At 59.8% G+C, this 19,686-nt stretch overlaps 1 protein-coding gene across 2 annotated transcripts in view; it reads left to right on the forward strand.

Moving 5' to 3' along the window:
- SULT4A1 (sulfotransferase family 4A member 1) overlaps nt 1–19,686 on the forward strand; it is a 33,522-nt gene that overhangs the window by 10,077 nt on the left and 3,759 nt on the right. For both annotated transcript variants that reach the window (XR_005365513.1, XM_038550274.1), the window contains exons 2-6: nt 7,232–7,362; nt 8,575–8,655; nt 9,418–9,544; nt 13,572–13,666; nt 19,076–19,214. Coding sequence is in view for 1 of the 2 variants with exons in the window: in XM_038550274.1 (XP_038406202.1) it covers nt 7,232–7,362; nt 8,575–8,655; nt 9,418–9,544; nt 13,572–13,666; nt 19,076–19,214 (573 nt within the window). In the remaining variant the exon portion in view is untranslated. The remainder of the gene's footprint in view (nt 1–7,231; nt 7,363–8,574; nt 8,656–9,417; nt 9,545–13,571; nt 13,667–19,075; nt 19,215–19,686) is intronic.

Here is a 19,686-nt window from a genome sequence, read left to right on the forward strand (position 1 = left end):
TGTGGTATGTGTGGTGTGAATGTGGTGTGTGTGTCATGTAAGTGTGTGATGTGTATGAAGGTGTGTGTGTGTATTGTATGTATAAGTCTGGTGTGTGTGTCACGTATGTGTGTGGTGTGTATGAATGTGTGGCATGTGGTATATATGTCATTTGTGTGTGTGTGTATGGTGTTTATGGCTCTGCGTGGTGTGTGTGTGATGTGTATATGTGTGCAGCGTGTATGAGTGACGGTGTATAGAGTGTGGTGTGTATCGTGTGTGTGTGGTGTGTATGAATGTGTGTGGTGTGCGGGGTGCCATATGTATATGTGGTGGCGTGTATGAGTGTGTGTGTGTGGTGTGTGTGAGGAAGCACTGGGTTCTGGGGTCCAAGCTGAGGGGCTGGGTTCTGGGTTCCTGGCCTGCTGGCGTCTGCGACCTGGGGCAGTTCACCTCTGCGCTGGTTCTTCGCGTGTGAAATCTGATGGTGGTGGTCACCGAGGGGCTTGTGACAGTCGAATGAGGACATGGCTGAGTTGCTGTGACTGTGCCTGGGACGCTGAGCACCGTTCCCACTGTTGCTAAGGTAACACCGGGCACCTGTGTGAGCCACGGAGTGCTTCTGGTCTCGCATTGTACCCGTTGCAGCCGAGGGACTGGGCTGCATCTGTCTGGGGCACGCTGTCCCCTCATGTGTCTGGAGGTTCCCGTGAGAGCTGAGAGGGCACATGTGAAGGCTCCCAGGAGGGGCGACAGGAGCTTACCTGGCTGTGAATCATCCCTGTGCTCTCTTCTGGGCAGGAGCATCCTGGGGGCCGTCTCAGCTTGTGTGGGGACAGCCTGGGGCGGGGCCTGGGAGCACCTTGGTCCTGGGTGGCCCGGGCCCACTCTGGGGTACAGCTTCAGATGCTTGGCTGTCGGTGTTCCTGGACAGTCCCAGCTGTAACACGTCACTGTCCGGTGACTCCAGACCATGGCACATTGATGGGGGGGTGCCCATTGAACACGTGAGCTCATGTCTGCTTCCTCTTAAGACCTCACTGTGTGATGATCAAGGAGGCGAAAGGTCTGAAACCCTCAGAGGAGAAGAGGCAGGGACTTGGGGTGCCGGATGCCCGTGGACCCCACGATCGGATGCGGTGGACGAATGTCACTGACTTAGCAGGTGGAGGGTCGAGACACGGGAGGCAGGAGGGCCGCAGGGGTGCATGAACTGTTTCCAGCTGCGGGGCTCCAGCAGCGGGGGGCACCGGACAGCTGAGGGGTGGCAGCTGCGGGGGGGACACAGCACCGGGATGTGGATTCGGGGATGTCGAGCACAGACAGCTGTAGGCTGGGATGCAGTGCCATATCGGAAGTAGGGTTCAGGGGCAAGCTGCATCCTTGTGAGAGAAGTGCTGCTTGGCTCCCGGGAGGCAGGTGCTCCCCCAGGGCGGCGAGCCGAGGCTGTAGCAGTGCCATGCCCCTGGGAGTGTGCTGCCATGGACACGGGAGGCCCCCCAGATGGCTGCGTCTGGGGGCTCATCCTACCTGCAGACGGACTCAAGGCACCGGGTCTTCAAGTCTCCAAAACGAGGGACAGAGACCTGCAAACTCAAAAGGTGGAAAGGGAGCTCGGAGGAATCCAGGGCGACGTACAAACGGAGGAAAACCTAGGAGGGCAGTCCCCCTGCCCCCCTGTACTCCTGCGTCTCTGGAGCCGCCTCGGAGAGTGAAGACAGACGTGCCTCCCCGAGGATAGACGGGAGCCAGGGCACATCTTGACAGAGCCTGGATTGAGAGTTCGGGCGTGGAAGGTCTGACAACCCCGTGCTGAGGTTTGGATGGGCAGGTGGGGAGATATCTCCCGAAGTAAAAGAAAAGTCTTTATGGAATGAGGGCAGACAGGGGCAGAGACAAGAAAATCGGAAGATCTCGGGGTTCCGAGAAGAGAACAGAGTAGGAGGAGAGAACGTTTAGGGACCCAGGGTGTCCAGAACCCGAGGGCAGGAGCTAGGGAGCCCCCCTCCCTCAGTGCCTGGCATGACAGACAGACGGACAGATGGGAGGAGGAGCATGGAGCCCGCTCCTGGGAAGCCTCTGGGCTCCAGAGGCCAGGCCGCCGTCGAGGACCGGGGAGCGGGCGCCCAGACTTCTCAGCACTGGCAGCCGGGAGTCGGGACGCGGTTCTGGGGCCCAGGCTCTCCAGCCCTGAATTCTCTGCGCAGCCGAACAGCCGGGCACAGCCAGGTGGACGCCGATGCTCGTCCTGGTCAGGCCCGTGCTTGGGACACAGCGAGAGGGTGGGCTCCGCAGCGCGTGGGAGACCCCAGCGGGGAGCTCAGGGAGTGGCCGCATCCAGCCCGAGGAGACCCCGGGTCACCCGTGGGACTGAGAGCATCCAGAGGACTTGCTGCAGCCCGGGACAGGATTGCGAGTGGCCACAAGGCAAACGAAGCAAGCAGACGAGCGGTGATTTACTCTAGGAGAATGAAGTCTTGGCCGAGAAGGTAAGTGCCATCGCTGTGTGGACTACCGTGGAGCAGAACACGCGGTAAACGCCCAGGTAAGACCACGCTCCTGCTGGGCCCACGCCGGGAGGAGGGAAGCTCGTGTGAGTGAACCTGGCCAAGTCCTTGTCTTCCTCTGTTGAAAATCAGTAGCCTGTGGAAACCGTGTAAATTGTGAAAGAATGGGCAGCCCCGGTGGCTCAGTGGTTTAGCGCCACCTTCAGCCCAGGATGTGATCCCGGGGTCCCCGGATCGAGTGCCATGTCTGGCTCCATGCGTGGAGCCTGCTTCTCCCTCTGCCTGTCTCTGCCTCTTTCTCTCCCTCTCTCTTTGTGTCTCTCTCTATGTGTCTGAATAAATAGATAAATAAAATCTTTAAAAAAAAAAAAAGATTGTGAAAGATCTAAGCACATCAGAAAATTGAGGGTAAGAGAAGAATCAACCAGCGGTTTGCTCTGCGCGGGATTGGGGGTGGGGAGGAGAACTGGGTTTTCCGTTCCTCGCCCGCTAGTGCTCTGTGAGTTTTTAAACAAGTATGTGTGTGACTTTCTTTAGTAAACGATAACAGTGAAAATAAAAGAATGCCACAGGGTTTCAGCCCCAGGATCATGGTGGTTTGGGGCCCAGTTCCGATTGGTCCTGGCCTTGGAGGAGTGAGTGGTTCCTTCTGCCCCCAGCATTCTGGTGGGAATTTTGATGGGCTCTCCCCCCTTGTGGTGAGGCAGGACTGATTTTTGGGGAGTTCCACCCAGAATGCCACTGGCTTCCGAGGGGTCTGGACCCAGCATCCCAGGGTCAGAACACACTGCCCCTGCCCGTGGGAGCAGGGATCTGGCTGGAGTCCCCAGAAGCACTTCCGGAAAGGATCATGTCCAGTGGATTTGGAAAGCGCGAGGCGTTATTCCCCCAGGAAGGCAGCGCTGCCCTGCCGCCCTCCCGGGCCCAGGTTTGAAAGCCTGGCTCTCCTCTGCCTCACCTTGGGTTTGCTGGCAGTCAGGCTGGCTCCTGCTGCTGGGTTCCTCCTGCGCCCGCCTCCCCCACTGGCCTCCCGCTGCCGTGGGACAGTTGGGGGTGCCGGGTCCCACCTCACCCCCACTTGCTTGGCTCAGTGGCTGCAGGAGTGGAGGGCCTTCTGGCCTGGATGCAGCCCCTGCAGCACCTCCTCACCCCCGTTTCCCTGCAGGCTACGTGGTGGGTTCACACGGGGCTGGCTTTTCTGCCCTTATGTCCACTGGGCAAGCTCAGCGGCCCCCGGGGGTGGGGGGCAGGTGGGGACTTCCACACTTGGGTCCCCCACTCCAGAGGAGCACTCCCCTTCCCAGCTCAGTGACTTCAGGCTAGTAACCTAAACTCTGAGATTCTGTGGCCTTATTGGTGTAAGGGGTGCTCCTAAACGCTCCTCCTGACTTGTGCAGGAGCTGCCCCCCATGTCACGTGTTGGCTCAGGACGTGGCTTTGACACGAAGGGCCTGACGGCTTGTGTCCCTTGTTGGGATGAGGGTGGGCTGGGTTGGCAGGAGGCTGTGCTGTGTCCTCAAGTGTGGGTGGTTCTGGTAAATGGAGCCTGTCACGGCGTTAGGAGCTCGGAGAGATTCTCATTTGTATTGAGCCTCTTTGGCTTGGAGCAGGTCACTTCGTTGGCCCTGTGCTCAACAGCCTGTGAAGAAGGGGGGAGCATTGCCACATGTTCTGGTGGGGGAGCAGGGACCCCCAGGGCCAGCCCTTGGTGCAGGCTTGTTAAATGAATAAAGGGGAGGGTGGGGGTTACCCCTTGAATGGCCACCAGATCCTAAGTGAGGACTTTGACCTAATTGCCATGTAGGAGACACATGGCTCCACTGAGTGGGGGTGTCCCAACAGCTGGGCAGGGAGCTGGGGTGCCCAGGGTGGGAAGGGCTCAGACAGGGGAAGGCTGACTGGGTGCTGAGGATGTGTGGAAGTTGCAGGAGGTCACAGACACAAGCACGCACGACCAGTCCTTTTTCCCAGGTGGGGTGGGGGAGACTCTAGAGTCTCATTCAGTCGTCAGGCCCATGGGCTTCCGAGCACCTACCACGTTAGGATTGTGACGTGAGTATGGTCAATAGAGTAATGGCCTCCAGACATGTCCACGTCCTAATGCTCCAACCTGTGAGTATTTCACCTTTTGTGCTGAGGAGGCTGGAGGCTGCGTTCGGATGGGAGGTTATCCTGGGTGTGCTCACAGGGGTTCCTGCCAGAGGAGGAAGGTGACAGGGCGATCAGTGTGGCTACAGCTGCAGGCAAGACAAGGAATTGCCCCTGCAGCCTCCGGAGGGGAGCAGTGGTGCCCACACCCTGATTTGAGCCCCATGTGGCCTCTGTTGGCCTCTGGCCTCCAGAGCTGTGGGGTGGTAGCTGTTGTTGGAAGCCGCAGCAGCCATAAGCATCAAGACGCCTTCTCTGTCCTCAAAAGCTCATGCCCAGTGCATCAAATGCAGTAAGACAAGAGGCAGGGGGTGTGGTTGGGGGGGCACAGATGAGACGGGGTGCCTGGGAAGGCTTCTGGGAGCTGCAGCTCCAAGATCACGTCCAAGTTGGAGGCAGGAGGGCGGCCTGTTGAAGGCTTGGGCCACGGGGTGCTGAGTTCTGGGGGAGATGGGAGACCCGGCCACAGCCCAGAGTGCCAGAGGGGTGGAGAGAGAGGAGGGGGCCGAGAGCCTCTGGGACACGGCAGATGGAGGGGTCGCCGCAGCCAAGGATGCCAGGAGAGGGGCCAGCTGGGCTCATGTTGTCATCTGGGGCACCGCCAGGGTGGTGGCAGTGGACGTGGAGAGGAGAGGCCCACGGGGAGAGGCATGGGTGCAGCTGGCACCTGGTGCAGACCCCGTGGACAGCGCAGCCTGTGTTTGGTCTTCGGTTATGGTGACCCACCAGTGTCATTGTCATCATCATCTCTGGCTGGTTTTTTCCTGTGAACATGTTGTCACATCTTGCCAGCTGGCTTCCGCCCTGGAGAGGCCAGGGGCTGCTCGCCGTACTGGTCCTGTGTGCCCCGTTGGCTGCCCGGAGGCAAGAGGCACGCAGCAGGCCCTCCAGTAGCTTATGCTGAAGGCTGGGGAAGGCCAGGCCGAGTTGCTTGAGCAGGAAGTGGACGTGCTGGACGGGGCCGGTGGGGACAGGCCAGTGGGGAGGCCAGGGGAGAGCTTCCATGGGCTCTAACGAGGCTGGTCTTCCGGCGTAGGTACTTAATGGAGATGAGGATGGGGCTTGTGGAATTGATACGTCGATGTGAGATGATGTTAATGTGCAGGGCGTCTGTCTGGGGCATTGCCTGTGGGGGCAGGGAGCACTAGAAATAGGTCCTGAGGATGTCGCCAGACAGGCCAGGGACTCTGCCCACACACTGATTTCGGGGGGCATGGGCTCCCCAGTGCAGGTGCCCTGGGCTGTTGGGTGAATGGACCTCCCCAGGAGGAATAGGGTGGAAGCCACACACTGGCCGTGTGACCTGGGGCACAGCTTGGCCTCGGGCTTCTCATCTGTAAATGGGGGTGATCACAGTCTCCACCTTTCAGGCTGGTGGGAGGATCCTGTGGGTAACAGGTAAAGTTATTTCTGTTTGAATTTTAAAAACCATCACACTATTTTCTTCAGTGCCTTTGCTCCAAAGCTGCTTCCTCCAGGAAGTTTTCCTGGATCAAGTTATCTTCTTCTGATTACTCAGCACCCAAGGTTTGCTTCAGAAAACAGGAACTGAGCACAGCCACATGCTGGCTCTCCCGGTACAGCAAAGAACCAAGCTTTACGGTAGGAGAGTGGGAGCCTGTAAAGGAATGTGCAGCTGTTCCTGGCCAGTTGGCGTGGGGGGCGGGGAGTCCTCACCTGAAGGGCCGTGGGAGGGAGGAAGGGCCTGCAGGCCGTGGGGAAGACCTTACTCTGAGGAGACGTGAGGCCGCTGCGGATGGTCGTCGTGGACGAGGGATGCCAGCTAATGCCGTCTGACGCCCATGTTGGAATGGTGGATCTGCTTTGTTGAAACCAGACTGACAGGTGGGGGGAGCTGGGCCGAAGCAGAGAACTATGGGAGGCTCTCACTGCGCGGTCTGGGATGGAAGGGCCAGCTCTGCATTCACCTTGACGGCAGATCCAGAGGTTGCTGAGGTGTAGACCCAATCAGGGCACACGTAGGCTGGCCGTTTGTTGCAAGGGCAGGCCTGGTCCCGGTGGGGCAAGGGGTGGCGGGTGCTCCTGGGCGGACAGCTGGGTGGAGGGTGGAGCTGGCTTTTCGGGGGACGCAGTATGAGGCCCTCTGGGGAGCGCAAGCAGCCAGGAGAGCAGGGGTCTGAGGCAGTGTTTGGGGCAGTCGGTGTTTCAGGGTGGGGAGATGAGGAACTACGGACAGACCAGTATCCTTGGAGTAAAAGGACCAAAGTCTTGAGGAAGAGGCACTAGCCTGCCGTAGCTGTTTCTCCCAGAGGTCAGGTGGGGTGATGATGGGATAGCCCTGGGCTCACTGGTGACCTGGAGCTGAAAGCCTGGGCAGAGTGGGGTCTGCACACAGGGCCCAGCAGAGGTACCAGGAGCCACCTTCCTCCCAGGGGTGACACTCTTGGTGGGGTGTCCCACCTGTCCCTGGGCTGTCCTACTCAGCAGGGCTCTGGTGGCACTTGGTGGCTGGCCAGGTGTGTGATCAACCTACGCGTCTTCAGGCCCGATTCTGGGGCAGCAGGTGCTGCCTAGAGAGCGGGGCTGGCCGTTGGGCTTCCTCTGAGCACCGCTCCCTGGGGCTTCTCTCCCTTCAGGCACAAGCTTGCTGCAGGAGGTGGTCTACTTGGTGAGCCAGGGGGCCGACCCTGATGAAATCGGCTTGATGAACATTGATGAGCAGCTCCCGGTCTTGGAGTACCCGCAGCCGGGCCTGGACATCATCAAGGTACCTCTCTGGGCCAGCGGCACCCAGCCCTGGGGATCCCCTGGGGACCCTGAGTGATGATTGCTCCTGCACAGGGGCCCACAGGCGGAGGGAGGGCAGAGAGCTCCCAGTGACAGCCAGGTGAGAGACCTATAGGCCTGAAGCCCTTGGCAGTGACCCTAAGATTGGAACAGTGGGTGATGTGGGTGACTTGGCGGTACAAAGGAGGCTCCCCACTGTGGCTCACCCCATCTGTCGTGGGAGCTGAGGAGGGTGCGTTTGCATCCAGCATTTGGTATCAGGAATGGGATAAACATTATCCCGAAGGGCTGTCCATCCTGGTGCTCAGATGCAGCTGGGATCGTCCCCACCCCCTTCCTATCCTTGTCACCTCGAAGCTCAGGCCTCATTTCCCACGTGGACTGCCTGTCCATTCCCTCACTAGGTGAGCATTCTGATGTAGACCTCTGAGAGCGCCTCTGCCCCCGTTTCACTGCTCTCAGTATCCAGTCCAGAGGCTGTCTACACGTCTCTGCCTGCACCCCAGCCTCCAGTGTTCGTCCAGCTGCATCTGGGTGTTTGCACCCCAGTGTGTACCTCCAACCTGTGCTGATGCATCTGTGGAGCCCTTTGGTAGATCCTTGCTGGGCACCCAGCAGGGCGCTGCCCTTGGCACTGGGGTGCAGCCGAGGACAAAACTGACAATGTTGTGTCGTGACCCTCAGAGAACTTGCGTTCTGGGGAGGGAGACCAGCAGGGGAGGAAGAGCAAGAAGCCGTGGTTACATGGTGGTCAGCACTGTGTGGGGACCAACGTGGGACAGGACACAGGACGGCAGGCCTCCCTGGGGGCCAGCTGAGTACGGTCCTCAAAGGCTGGGCAGGCGAGCTGGGGCAGGGGCAGCAGTGCGCGTGGGCCTGGCACGTTCCAGGAGCAGCAGGAAGACCCAACGCTGATGTGACTGAGTTATTAGCGGTGCTGCTGTGCGCCTCGGCCTCCTTTGCTGCCCTTCACGGTCTGGGCAGACCCCCTGAGCAGACCCCCATGACCGTGACTGGTTGGCTCATGCTCCGTGTGCCCAGGGACGGACTATGTCCTGTTCAGTCTGGAGGGCAGCCAGATCTCGGGTGAGAAGTTTCTCAGGTGGAGTGCGGGTCTTGACCCTTAGAAAGGCCCTGAGATAAGTGAGCAGCTGCATGTCCTCTGAATGCCTCTCCCTCTGACCCTTTGCAGGAGCTGACGTCTCCCCGCCTCATCAAAAGCCACCTTCCCTACCGCTTCCTGCCCTCTGATCTCCACAACGGTGATTCTAAGGTAACCCCACTCCCCACCCCCCTTTGGCAGAGCTCCCGACAGGCAGAGCCAGCCCAGCGGTGCTCTGGGCAACCGTCCTGAGCTCCTCGAGGCACAGGTGTGTGGAGACCCAGCAGAGGCCGTCCCTGAGCTTATATGGCCTTTTGTCCATGTTTCCTTTTAAAAAAAAAAGAATTTATTTATTTATCTATCTACCTACCTACCTATTTATTTGAGAGCGAGGCAGAGACACAGGCAGAGGGAGAAGCAGGCTCCACACAGGGAGCCTGATGTGGGACACAATCCTGGGACCCGGGGCCACGCCCTGAGCCAAAGGCAGACGCTCAACCCCTGAGCCACCTGGGCGTCCCTTGTCCATGTTTCTAATTTGGGTTTTTCCTTACAGTCGAACTTGGGCTTGACTAGCCTTAGTCCAGCGTCTGCTCCTGTGTTAGCCTGAGGCCCCAGCGCTGCTTTCATGGTCTCTGGTTCTTCTCATTTTCTCAGCGTGATGAGGCCTCTAATTCTCATCACCGATGTCAGGACCGGCCTGTTTCTGTGTCCCACTCATTGTAAAGTCGTGGTGTAGGACAGAAATGTAGTAACACACTCAGGCACGGTTCTACCAGATGCTGTTACACGGAGGAGGGTGAGCCTCTGCTGGAGCCGAGGCTGTGCACATCTGGGGCTGACCTGGGGGCTGACCTCGGGGCTGGAGGTGGGTCGTCCGTTCAGAGTGGGTTGGAGGAGCAGCCCCTGAGCCGTCCCTCTGTCCCGCCACAGGTCATATACATGGCTCGGAACCCCAAGGACCTGGTGGTGTCCTACTACCAGTTCCACCGCTCCCTGCGGACCATGAGCTACCGAGGCACCTTCCAGGAGTTCTGCCGGCGATTTATGAACGACAAGCGTAAGTGTCTCAGGCTGCGCGGACGGCTCCTTCACTGAACCCCTGTGTGTCCTTGCACTTTGCCCACATTCCCCACAAGTCCTGTGATGACCACGCAGGTTGGGCCTGTTTTCCCGCTGTCGGGTGGAGGAGCAGGGCTGCGGGGTGACTGGGAAGCTCGTCAAGAGTCGTGGCCAGGGTGCAGCAGAGCGGGCGTCCAAGTCGGAAGCCCTTCTCTCTCATCTGCATCATTGGGGTCCTGAAACGTTCCCCAGTTAGAAGCATTCCTCTTCCTGCCTGGATTTCGGACAGTAAAAGCAGAGGCCTGGATAACTCTGTTCTTGGTGACAGAGGCCCGGAGACGTGGCCCCCAGCCCCGGGCTGAATGATGGGCGAGGTGTGCTTTGGGTGAGGGGCCAGGCAGTGATCTGCAGCAGATGCGGGGCGGGGAGGCAGCTTGCCAGGGCCCTTCTGCATCTCCCCTCCTCGGGGCAGGAAGAGACCGGGTCACACCCACTGCACAGCGGCCTTGGTGGTGAGGTCAGCAGCCCCTGCCCGAGGTGGCTCCCCTGCTGCCATCCGTGGCTTCTCCAGGCACCCTTCCAGGACCCACAAGTGGGAGTTCAGTGGGGGCTTGCACCCGGAAGGCCCGAGATGGCCACATCAGCACTTTGATTAAATCTGGACTGAGACGATTCCATACCCATGTCTGAAAATACACTTTCTGTTTTATTTTGTAACTCAAGTCTTAGTGTTTGGCCCCGCTGTCCAGGTTGTGTCCCAGTTGGAGGTTCTGCAGTGAGATTGTGTGGCCAGCCTGGGGTGAGGTGCAGGGGGGTGAAGCCTGGAATATAGTGCCCCAGATGAGCTCCAGGCGGCCGAGCGGGATGGAAGGCCCAACCCTCATGCATGCACTGGGGCTCCCGGGGCCCTCAGTGCTAGAGCCCCCCCGAATCTGCTTCAGCGGTGCTGGGGGAGGGCCCAGGGGAGGAGGCCACAGCACCTGCCCCACCGCCCCCAAGCTGGAAGGCCTTCTGCCCAGCCTGCCCTTCGCCCGGCCTCCCTACCGTCTGGCTCAGGCCCTTCATGGTCTGCCTGACATTCGGAGGAAGCCGTCACTGCGGCTTCCACAACCATGTTCTTAAGTCTCAGCATGTTCTCCTGCCTCTAGAGAAGCAGCGAGTGGCACGGGGACGGCGCCCCAGGAAGACCAGGTGGCCACCAAGTTCAGACTGCCTCCCAGTGTGGGTCTTAGATTACCTCCTGCTCAGGCCAGAGTGGTTACAAGTCCTCCTCAGGCCTCTCCATGTTTTAAAGGTCCCAGCCCAACACTGAAGTCCAAGGTCACACACACTTGCCATGATCCCACCAAAGCCTCTTGACACGCACACTTAGCTCCCCCACATCCCCTCGGGTCTCCCAGTGTTGGCTGCCAGCGTACTGCAGCTTGGGCCCTGGAGGCTCGCATTCTCTCCTGTGGTTCTGAAGAATTTGAAGAATGAGGTGTAGGAGCAGTGGCACGGCCATCCTTACTCATAGAGTGAGCTTGGAGGACCCGCTGATGGTTGGGGTGTTGTGACCTGTGCACTGGGGTGGGGGGTGCCTGGGGCTGCATGCCCAGGGGCCAGGAGCATGGGAGACTCGCCCTGTAGGCAGGGTGGGCCGCTGGTCCCTCAGATCATCTGCTGGGGTGAGCACACTGGGCTCCAGGAGCAGAGGGACCCAGGTGGGCGGCGGCAGGGGGTGCCTTCCCAGGGTGACACATCCTGAGTGGGAAAGGCGGTGTCCCTGCCAGCAAGGTCTGTACCCCTCTCTGCACCTGCTAACCAGAGCTTGGAGAGACGCAGGCACGTGCTGGCCTTGTGATCACCGACCCCGTGTGAGTGACCACTGTCCCCATGCCTCCCTGTCTCCACCACCTGTGTTCTCGTGTGCAGCGACCGCTCTCCTCAGCCCTCACTGTCCCCACGTCACCCCTCCTGCTCAGCCCCCATGGTGTCCCCTGTGGGCTCTGCTTGCTTGTTCTGCAAATTTTCTCACGCAGCCCCTTGGAACGACAGGGTTTTCTTAGCCTGTGTGTTCATGGCTGTTGGACTCCTGCTCTGTCCCAGGGCTCAGGTCACCTGGACTGCGTGCCTGCTTGGGCCCCGACTCGGGAGGCCGGTTCTCTTCTCGGGGCCCCCGTGACCATTAGCCTGTCGGTGAGTGGGTCCTCATCGCCTTCTCTGGCCTCCGCCTTGTCTTCCCTCCAGTGGGAAGGAGGGCCCCCCAGGGTGTTTGCAGTGAGGGGGACCCCAGGCCCAGCAGCTGGACCTCTTCAGTGAGGAGACCGAGGCCCTCGCAGGCCAGGATTTACCCCTCGGTGGGTCCCAAACCAGGCCTTTTGGCTGAATCCCTGTCCCTTCTGTTCTGTCGTTTCTGCCTCTGTCCCCTGACTGTGCCAGAGCCCCTGCTTCCTTCCTCGTAAAATGCCGGCTGGGGTCTGGTTGGGCTGCAGGGCCCTTTCTGCTGAGATCGCGCCTTTAGGGCAGCCTCGGCGCCTCCCTTGGGCTGTGGGGCCAGGCTGCTGCGGTACTGCCACCTGCTGGCGAGACGGCAGGCGGCCGGTGGTGGTCTTGGGTTTTCGCAGCCTCCGTCAGGTGTTTAAGTCTACAAGCTTCTTGGAGGCTGCGTTTTCTGCTTGAGGTGTGGCCCTGGCAGCGGCAGCAGCAGTCCCCCGCCACCCCGCCACCCCACCCCTCGGGACCCAGTGTGAGTCCTGCCAGAGGGGACGGAGCTCGCGCTTCCCTCCGCAGGCCCATGCGCTCTCGCCGCGCCCAGCCACTCCGGGAGGCAGGTTCTGTGTCACTCCCCTTGAGGAGGACGAGGCTCCAGAACCTGAAGCGGCCTGTCCAGGTCACACGGCCAGTGCAGAACACAGAGGCTGTGTCCTTTGCTGTTCTGCTGTGCTCCCTCTGTCTCTCTGACCTGGGCACTGTGCTCCCAGCCACCTTGATGGCCCCGTGTTCCTTACACCGTCAAGCCCATCTGCAATTGTTGTGCACGCTTCAGGGTTTGTCTTCACGTGGGGTGGGCCCTCTGTGCCCCCCTCCCAGAAGTGGTCACTCCATATCCTCACCACCTGTGTCCTTGGAGATTCCCCCAGGGCCGGGAACTTCTCGAGCCCGACTGTGAAGGGGGATCCATAGGCCCAATGTTTGTGAGGTGGACAGGCACCCAGGTGAGCCGGGGTGAGGGCAGAAGGGCCACCACTCCTGGCTGGCACCTGGTATGCAGCTGGGCTGCTTGCTGGTGGCCGGTGGGGCCAGACATTCTCTGGCAGAGGCCTTCCTCTGTTTAATGCAGAAGCCCCCTTGGAAGTCTCATCTCTGCGTGAGTAGCTGGGTGAGAATCTTTAGTTCTTATAAAGAACGTTTTGAAGCGGCCTGGCTATGCTGATTGGCACATCCCCCACCTGCCCCTGTGACCCTCACCCCAAACCAAAGCCCTGAGGAGTGTAGGGAGTGCAGGGGCTGTGGTGAGGGGTGTGAGCCTCGTGCATCAGGATGGAGCCTGCTGCCTGTCTTCATCTCTTCTACTCAGCGTTGAGTCCTCTTGCCTGGCAGGGCCTCATGCTCCGGTCTCAGTACCTCCCACACCTCTGCCGGCAGCAGCAACTGGCCCTATGTCTCAGTTCCACTGGGCGTCGATCTCTTCCCAGTGACCACATATCAAACAGAAACTCTTGGGTGCCAGTAGCATCCATCCCCCACGTGAGCAGAGGCCTTTGCCCAGTGGCCAGGTCTTCAAGGCTTCCAGGAGGTGGGGGCGGGAGGGAGGCTGGGAACTCGTGGCAGGAGAGACTTGCACACGAAGCCTAAGGGACGTGGACTTGAGGAGGGGCTCCTCTGTGGGATGCCCCTGGAGCTGAGAGCTTGTTTCTCTCTTCCTGAACCACAGCTCCTGGGCCATAAGAGGGGAGCCTTCCAGAAGGCAGGGGCCAGGCCACCCCACTTATGCATGTTTACTCCCCCCAGGCTGTGACTCACCTGTCCCCTTGTCTCCACAGTAGGCTACGGCTCCTGGTTTGAGCACGTGCAGGAGTTCTGGGAGCACCGCATGGACTCGAACGTGCTTTTCCTCAAGTATGAAGACATGCACCGGGTGAGTGCTTCAGGGGGCAGGGGTGCGGGCCAGCGCCCCGGCCCTGAGCTCCAATGCAGGAGGCTGCACTGCACAGCCTCTCCCAGATCCCTCGGCTTCCAGAGAAAGGAGTCTGAAGTTCCAGGTGTGCCCACAGTGCTCCCGGGCTGGTGCTGTGGCCTTCGGGCTGTGCTGGCCCAGGAGGGACCCTGCTCCAGGCGCCAAGGCTAAGGGCTGAGGTGGCAGGGTCCGATTTTCTCTTCTCGGCCTGTTGGCCTTACAGCAGCAGCATCAGGCTGTTCACACGGGGCATGTTCGTCAGTGCCTGGTGTGGGGCTTGGGGGAGGGAATGGCATGAGGTGGCTGCCACCTAACATTCCAGGCTCGGCCGTGCTGTTGGAGCAGTTGAAGGCAGGACCTTGCTTGAGCCCTGGAGACCTCACCATGTGAAGGGGCCCACTGGCCACACAGGCCACACGCCACGGCGTCACTGCCCTTAGCACTTTGAGGGCCGTAGGTACTGTGTGCTGAGTCCTGTCTGAAGTTCTTTGTGCGTGTTTTGGCTCACTTAGTTCTAGGAGCCTTTTACCCTCTCTGCTGAGGCTGGAGCATCTCTGGAGGGACATTGTCAGGTTTCCTCTTTTTTACGACAGACAAAAGACAAGCCTTCCCCGTGTACCTTCCGTCTCTGGGGCTTCTGCTCCACTTTGCTGTCAGTCCCCGCGGAGTTGTCCCCTCCTGAGCCTACTCTGGCCGGTTTCGCCCCATCCCCCCCAGGATGCAGCACCAGGGCCGCTCCATGTTGCTCAGTCTGGCGGGCAGTGTTCACGTCATCCCACCTGGCCTCCCCCTGCACTCGGGACACCACACGGTCCTGTGTCCCCGGCTGCTGTCTCGTGGGTGCTCCATGATGGAAGCCCAGCCCTCAGGCCATGGCTCTTGTCCCATCCTCGCCCCTTCCTGGTGACCCCAGGCCAGATGTGGCCCCTCCCCAGACTCGCCCTCCACTGGAACCCCCTGCACCTTTCCCCGTGAGCCTCTGGTGGAGGCTGTGAACTCGGCGTGTCTAAACCAAGCTAGAGGTTTCCCCTCACATCCTCCATAGCTCCTCCATGTGAGGTCGTGGCAGCCAAGCCTGTCTGTGTCACTCGGGCGAAAGTCAAGAATCATCCTCGACTTCTGACTTCCTCTCACACCCTGTGTCCATCTTCCCAATCCTGCGGCTTCTGTCTTCAAAATACTCCCTCATCTGACCATGTGTCCTGCAGTCTCCATGGTCCGGGTCAGCATCACTTCAGGCCTGGATCATCGCTTGCGTGGACTCCTGGGTGTTCTCCCTGCGTCCCCTGAGGCCTGCGCACTGTGCCTCGGCTGCTCCGCTGGTGCCCACGCCGGTCAGATCGCGCCCCTTCTGGCTGCATGTTGCTCTGGGTGCAGGTCAGGGCCCACTTGGTGGCCCGGTGCCTGGGCGTCCGGCTCCACGCTGGCCTGCTTGCCATTCCTTCAGCTGGTGTGTGGACTTCTGTTTCAGGACCTGTACGTGGCCTTGCCTGGAATGTTCCTCCCCTCTGGTGTCCGCACGGGTCACTCCCTAACTTCATCTGGGTCTTGGCTCCTGTCAATGACCCTTCCCCTGGTCCCCACTTGAAATCGGCCCCTCCGCTCCCAGCACTTCTCTTTTCCGCATTTTTCTCTGCCGCATTTACCATCCCATCCTGTATTTTATTCTTTGTGTCTGTGTTTTGCTCACTGTCCCCTCCACCAGAATAAGCTCCACGGGGGCTATGAGTTTGGGAGCCTATTTATGCTTTTAAGTCCGAGCCTGACGCAGAAGATTCTCAGGGAGTGTCTGTGGGTCGAATGGATGGCTTCACCATAGGAGCCCTTTCTCCCTATTAGGAAGCCAGGGGCCCGGGGAGCTGTGGGACCGGTGGTGGGGGAGCAGGGCCTGGTCTGGCTCCTTGCCGGGGCCCTGACCACTCCCTGCAGTTGGTGGTGGTGAGCAGGCAGGGAGGACGGCACCAGGCCGAGCAGCCTGGTGTCCTGACCGAGGCGGTGGCCCAGGTGAAGGCGTTCATCTGCCTGTTGGGTCCGGGAGAGTCCCCGTGGTTCCTGGTGGTGGGAGTGGGGACTCAGTGACGCTGGGCAAGGTCAGCAGGGCCTGGGGTGGAATTTGGACTCGATCATACTGGAGATCCGCTGGGAAACATGGAAGGAAGAGCAGGCTCTATGTGAAGACAGAGAGCTCACTTTAGGCCTTGCTAAGTGTGCGGGGACTGTAAGGCAAAGCAGGGGTGCCGTGAGCAGCAGACCACATGACCCAAGCTCAGAAAGGGGGCGAGTGGTTTGGGACCCCCCGTGAGTCCTGCCTCTGCTGCCTGTGTCCTCATGCAGCCTCCCACACGGACGCCGGGCTGGGCCACGGGAGTTTGGAGACCTGGATAGGTACGCTGCAAGCAGGGGCTGGGGGGCCCGTGTGCTGGGGCTGGCCCTTGCAGAACACATAGGGACGCCACGGGGAGGAGAATAGGTGGCCCAGCCGCCAGCCCTGCCTGGCTGACAGGCATGTGAGCAAGGCCACCACGGGGTTCCCAGGCCCCAGGAGGGTGCAGGGGCTGACCTGGTGTTGGAAGTGGACATCTCACCTTGGGACCCGTGTGGGCCCTGTAAGCCGGGAGACGAGACGGAGGATCGGGAGGCATCATCTTGGAACAGGGCCTGACGCGGGCAGGCCTGGCAGTTGGTGGGCCCTCAGCAAGCATCTGTCCCTGTTCTTCCCACCCATCAGGGAGCTGCAGCGCACACTTGAGGTCAGGTGTACAGACTGCAAGTCTACAACTTGCTAGACTTCTTAGAAGCACACATCTGCGTGTCATCCAGATCGTCATCCAGATCGAGATCCAGAACATTCTGGCCTTTTCTGGTTAACGCCTCTGCTTCCCAGAGGCAACCACTCTTCTGACCTCTGCTGGTTCAGATTAGTTGCGCTTGTTTTTGAACCTCCCAGGAATGGGCGCCTGGGTGTGCGCGCTGACATCTGGCTGCTTTTGCTCAGTGTAGCGTCTTGAGGTTCGTGTGCTTTGTGTGGCAGGGTGGTTCTCCTGTCCCCGTGGTATTTGTTCCATTGCAGCAGGAATCGCCACTGCCTATCAGTCCCTCAGTGTTGCTGTTTGGGGTGGTTATGAGTGGAGTGCTGTGAACGTTCTCACATCTTGGTGGACGTAAGCTTTCTTTTTCCCTGGGTGCCTACCCGGGGTGGGTGTGCTGAGGCTGGGCGTGCAGCTCCGCTGCTTACATTATGCCTTGTGCACTCCCGGGCTGCAGGCCTGGTGTGGAAGAAGAAGCTTGTGCAGCTGCAAACAGCTGCAGGGACCAGGGGCCCGGAGACCAGCTTCTTCCCAGAGCTGCAGGAGAATTGGCTGTTGTAGTTACTAAAGCAATCGGGAGTGGGACGCCACCTTTATGTAGGCTCCGTAGCTAAAACACAGGTTTGTGCCTGCCTCCTCTGGGTTCAGGCCAGGCGGTTAAAGGTGAGTGTTCACTCTCTGCCTTACTAGGCCCCTCAGGGAAAAATGTAGACCAGCTGCTTTCGATTGAAATCCAGACCGCCAGCCCCACCTGCACCTGTCTCCGCCTGGACCGGTGCTTCCAATGCCAAAGGGACCAAATGGCATTTCTTGCGGTCAAGGTCATCATTTCTAATTGTTGACTCTTTTTCCAGAAACCTCGGTAAGGGCCTGGATGTGTTTAATAGAAATGAAGTGACTGTACGTCCCATTTTTAGGAATTCACATTGTTTACATTTTATTCCAAAAAAATAGCCCCCAAGTGAACATCACTGGTCTCCAGGAGTGTGAACAGGCCTGGCACGTTCTCACCTTGGGGCTAGATGATAGTACTTAGCACCTGCGCTCTTGCTGTCCCCCTTTCCCCCCCCCTCCCCTGCCCCGGTGCATTCCCCCAGGAACTCCTACATCTCACCCTGTGCTGTGGACTGCCCTGGTGTGTCACCCCACAAAGCCTGCGGTCCCCCGTGAGGTATTGTTGCCAGCCACAGGTGAGGAGTCTTGACTATGACCAGGTGGCCGTGCTGGGGCTGGAGCCATGAAGCTTGAGAGGTCCTGCAAGCTGCCCGGAACTACGCTGGGCACACGCTGGTGAACGTGCCTTCCTCCCCGGGTGGATGTTACACCAGTGGTGTGTTGTCCCCATTAGGGTTCCGTTGGCTGCTCTAGCAGTCTGGGTCCCTCTCCTGTGCCGTCCCCTCTGAGGGCTGGTGTCTTAAATCTCTGCTGCTGCTTTTTTATTTTCAGTTACAGATACTGGGTGACAGGGCAAGCGAGAGGAACTCTTTCTCTTCCTTTTTATCTTAACATTTCTGGCGCTTCTGATCCTGGCCAACCATGTGCCCAGGGCTTAGAGCCGAGCACCTACGCCTCTGCCTCTGCCCGGTGGGAGCCCCTGAGCGGGGACAGCTGCAAAAGCAGGGCGCAGAGCCCAGTGGTGATTACCGAGGGAATCCAGAGAGAAGCCGACACTCAATCCCCAGAACCTTCAGCTCTCCCAGAACCTTTTTTTTTTTTTAAGGTTTGCAAATTACCACAGCAAAGAAATTAAATGGGTTTCTTTATCATAGGACTTCTCAGGGGCTTTACTCTGCTAGCTGCTTTATAAACCACCAAGGAGGCAACAGCCTCCAGCGTTTCCCTGAGTGGAACCTGGATGTTGCCAGAATTGGGGGACTGCCTGGTGGCAGGTCAGGGTTCTGGGCACAACATTTAGCCACGCACAGATTGAGAATATGAGGCGCCTTGGTAGTTCCCAGGGAAAAGAGCGGCGATGGGGAAGGGCTGTGTGTGGTGAGCAGGTGTGTGCCCCTCCTGAGACTCAGGCTGTGTCCCTCATGCTCCCACTATCCCGAAGGGTGGGGTGTCAGGGTCCAGACATGGCTTTATGTCCGTCGAGTCCAGCGTAACTGAATCCTCCCAGCAAGTCAGCTCCTCCTGCTGGCCCAGGTAGGCTGGCCCTGGGGCCTGTGTGGGGTCCCAGGGGCCTCCTTGCTTTTCCAGCTGACTGCATGGAAGGAAGGGGAAGGAGAGAGTGAGCCGGTCTGGGCCCTGGCACGGTTCGGAAGTGAATTTTTACGTCTTACTGCTGTTTTAAAATGACCACAGTGCTCTCAAGACCTCACGTCTGCTGCAAGTCCCCCAGAGGCCTGGGGTCTGAATTCCAGCCCTGCCACTTGAGAACTGAGTGCCTGGGGGCAATTTCTTAACCTGAGTTTATTTCCAGACAAGACCACTATCAGGCTCGTCTCCAGGACCCAGTAAGGAAGTGTGTGCAGAGTACCTGGCGAGAGACCAGCCGAGAGTCTTAGGTCGGCAGAGGCGCCTCCTCTGACAGGCTCCTCTCTCTGCTCTTGTGTTCCAGGACCTGGTGACGATGGTGGAGCAGCTGGCCAGATTCCTGGGGGTGTCCTGTGACAAGGCGCAGCTGGAGGCCCTGAGCGAGCACTGCCACCAGCTAGTGGACCAGTGCTGCAACGCTGAGGCCCTGCCCGTGGGCCGGGGTACGCGCCCTGCCCCCCTCCCCTACTGCTGCCTGGGGCCCCCACAGCAGCATTCCCTGCCCTGGGCCCAGTTTCCCCAGGGCTCTCTGCTCCGTGAGGGCAGGAAGGTCCTCCAAGAGCCGTGTGGGGGCCCCGTGGCCAGGACTGCACCTGCGGCTGTGCAAGTGGCCTCGTGGGGCACGCGGGGTGACGGCCGGGATTTCGTTGGCAAGTTGTTTCAAGCAGGCGCCCTCTCGGACAGCCCCTCGGGGCACAGCCCGGGGCTGGGGCTGGGGAGCTTCGCGGCCCCATGCCGGGCACTGCCGCTCCCCTGTGCTCGCACGGTGGGTCCAGCGCCGGGGTGGCCTGTCGCGGGGCTGCCCCAGGGCTGCTCCCGGGGAGGCCGGCCCTCGCTTCTCCTGCGCATGAGGCCCTTTGAGGCAGGGACGTAGGCCAGGCAGGAGCCCCTGCGGATCTGCCTGGAGTGCTGTCC

The sequence above is a fragment of the Canis lupus genome, chromosome 10 (assembly GCF_011100685.1).
Source record: "Canis lupus familiaris isolate Mischka breed German Shepherd chromosome 10, alternate assembly UU_Cfam_GSD_1.0, whole genome shotgun sequence".
In the NCBI taxonomy this organism is placed as follows: Eukaryota; Metazoa; Chordata; class Mammalia; order Carnivora; family Canidae; genus Canis; species Canis lupus.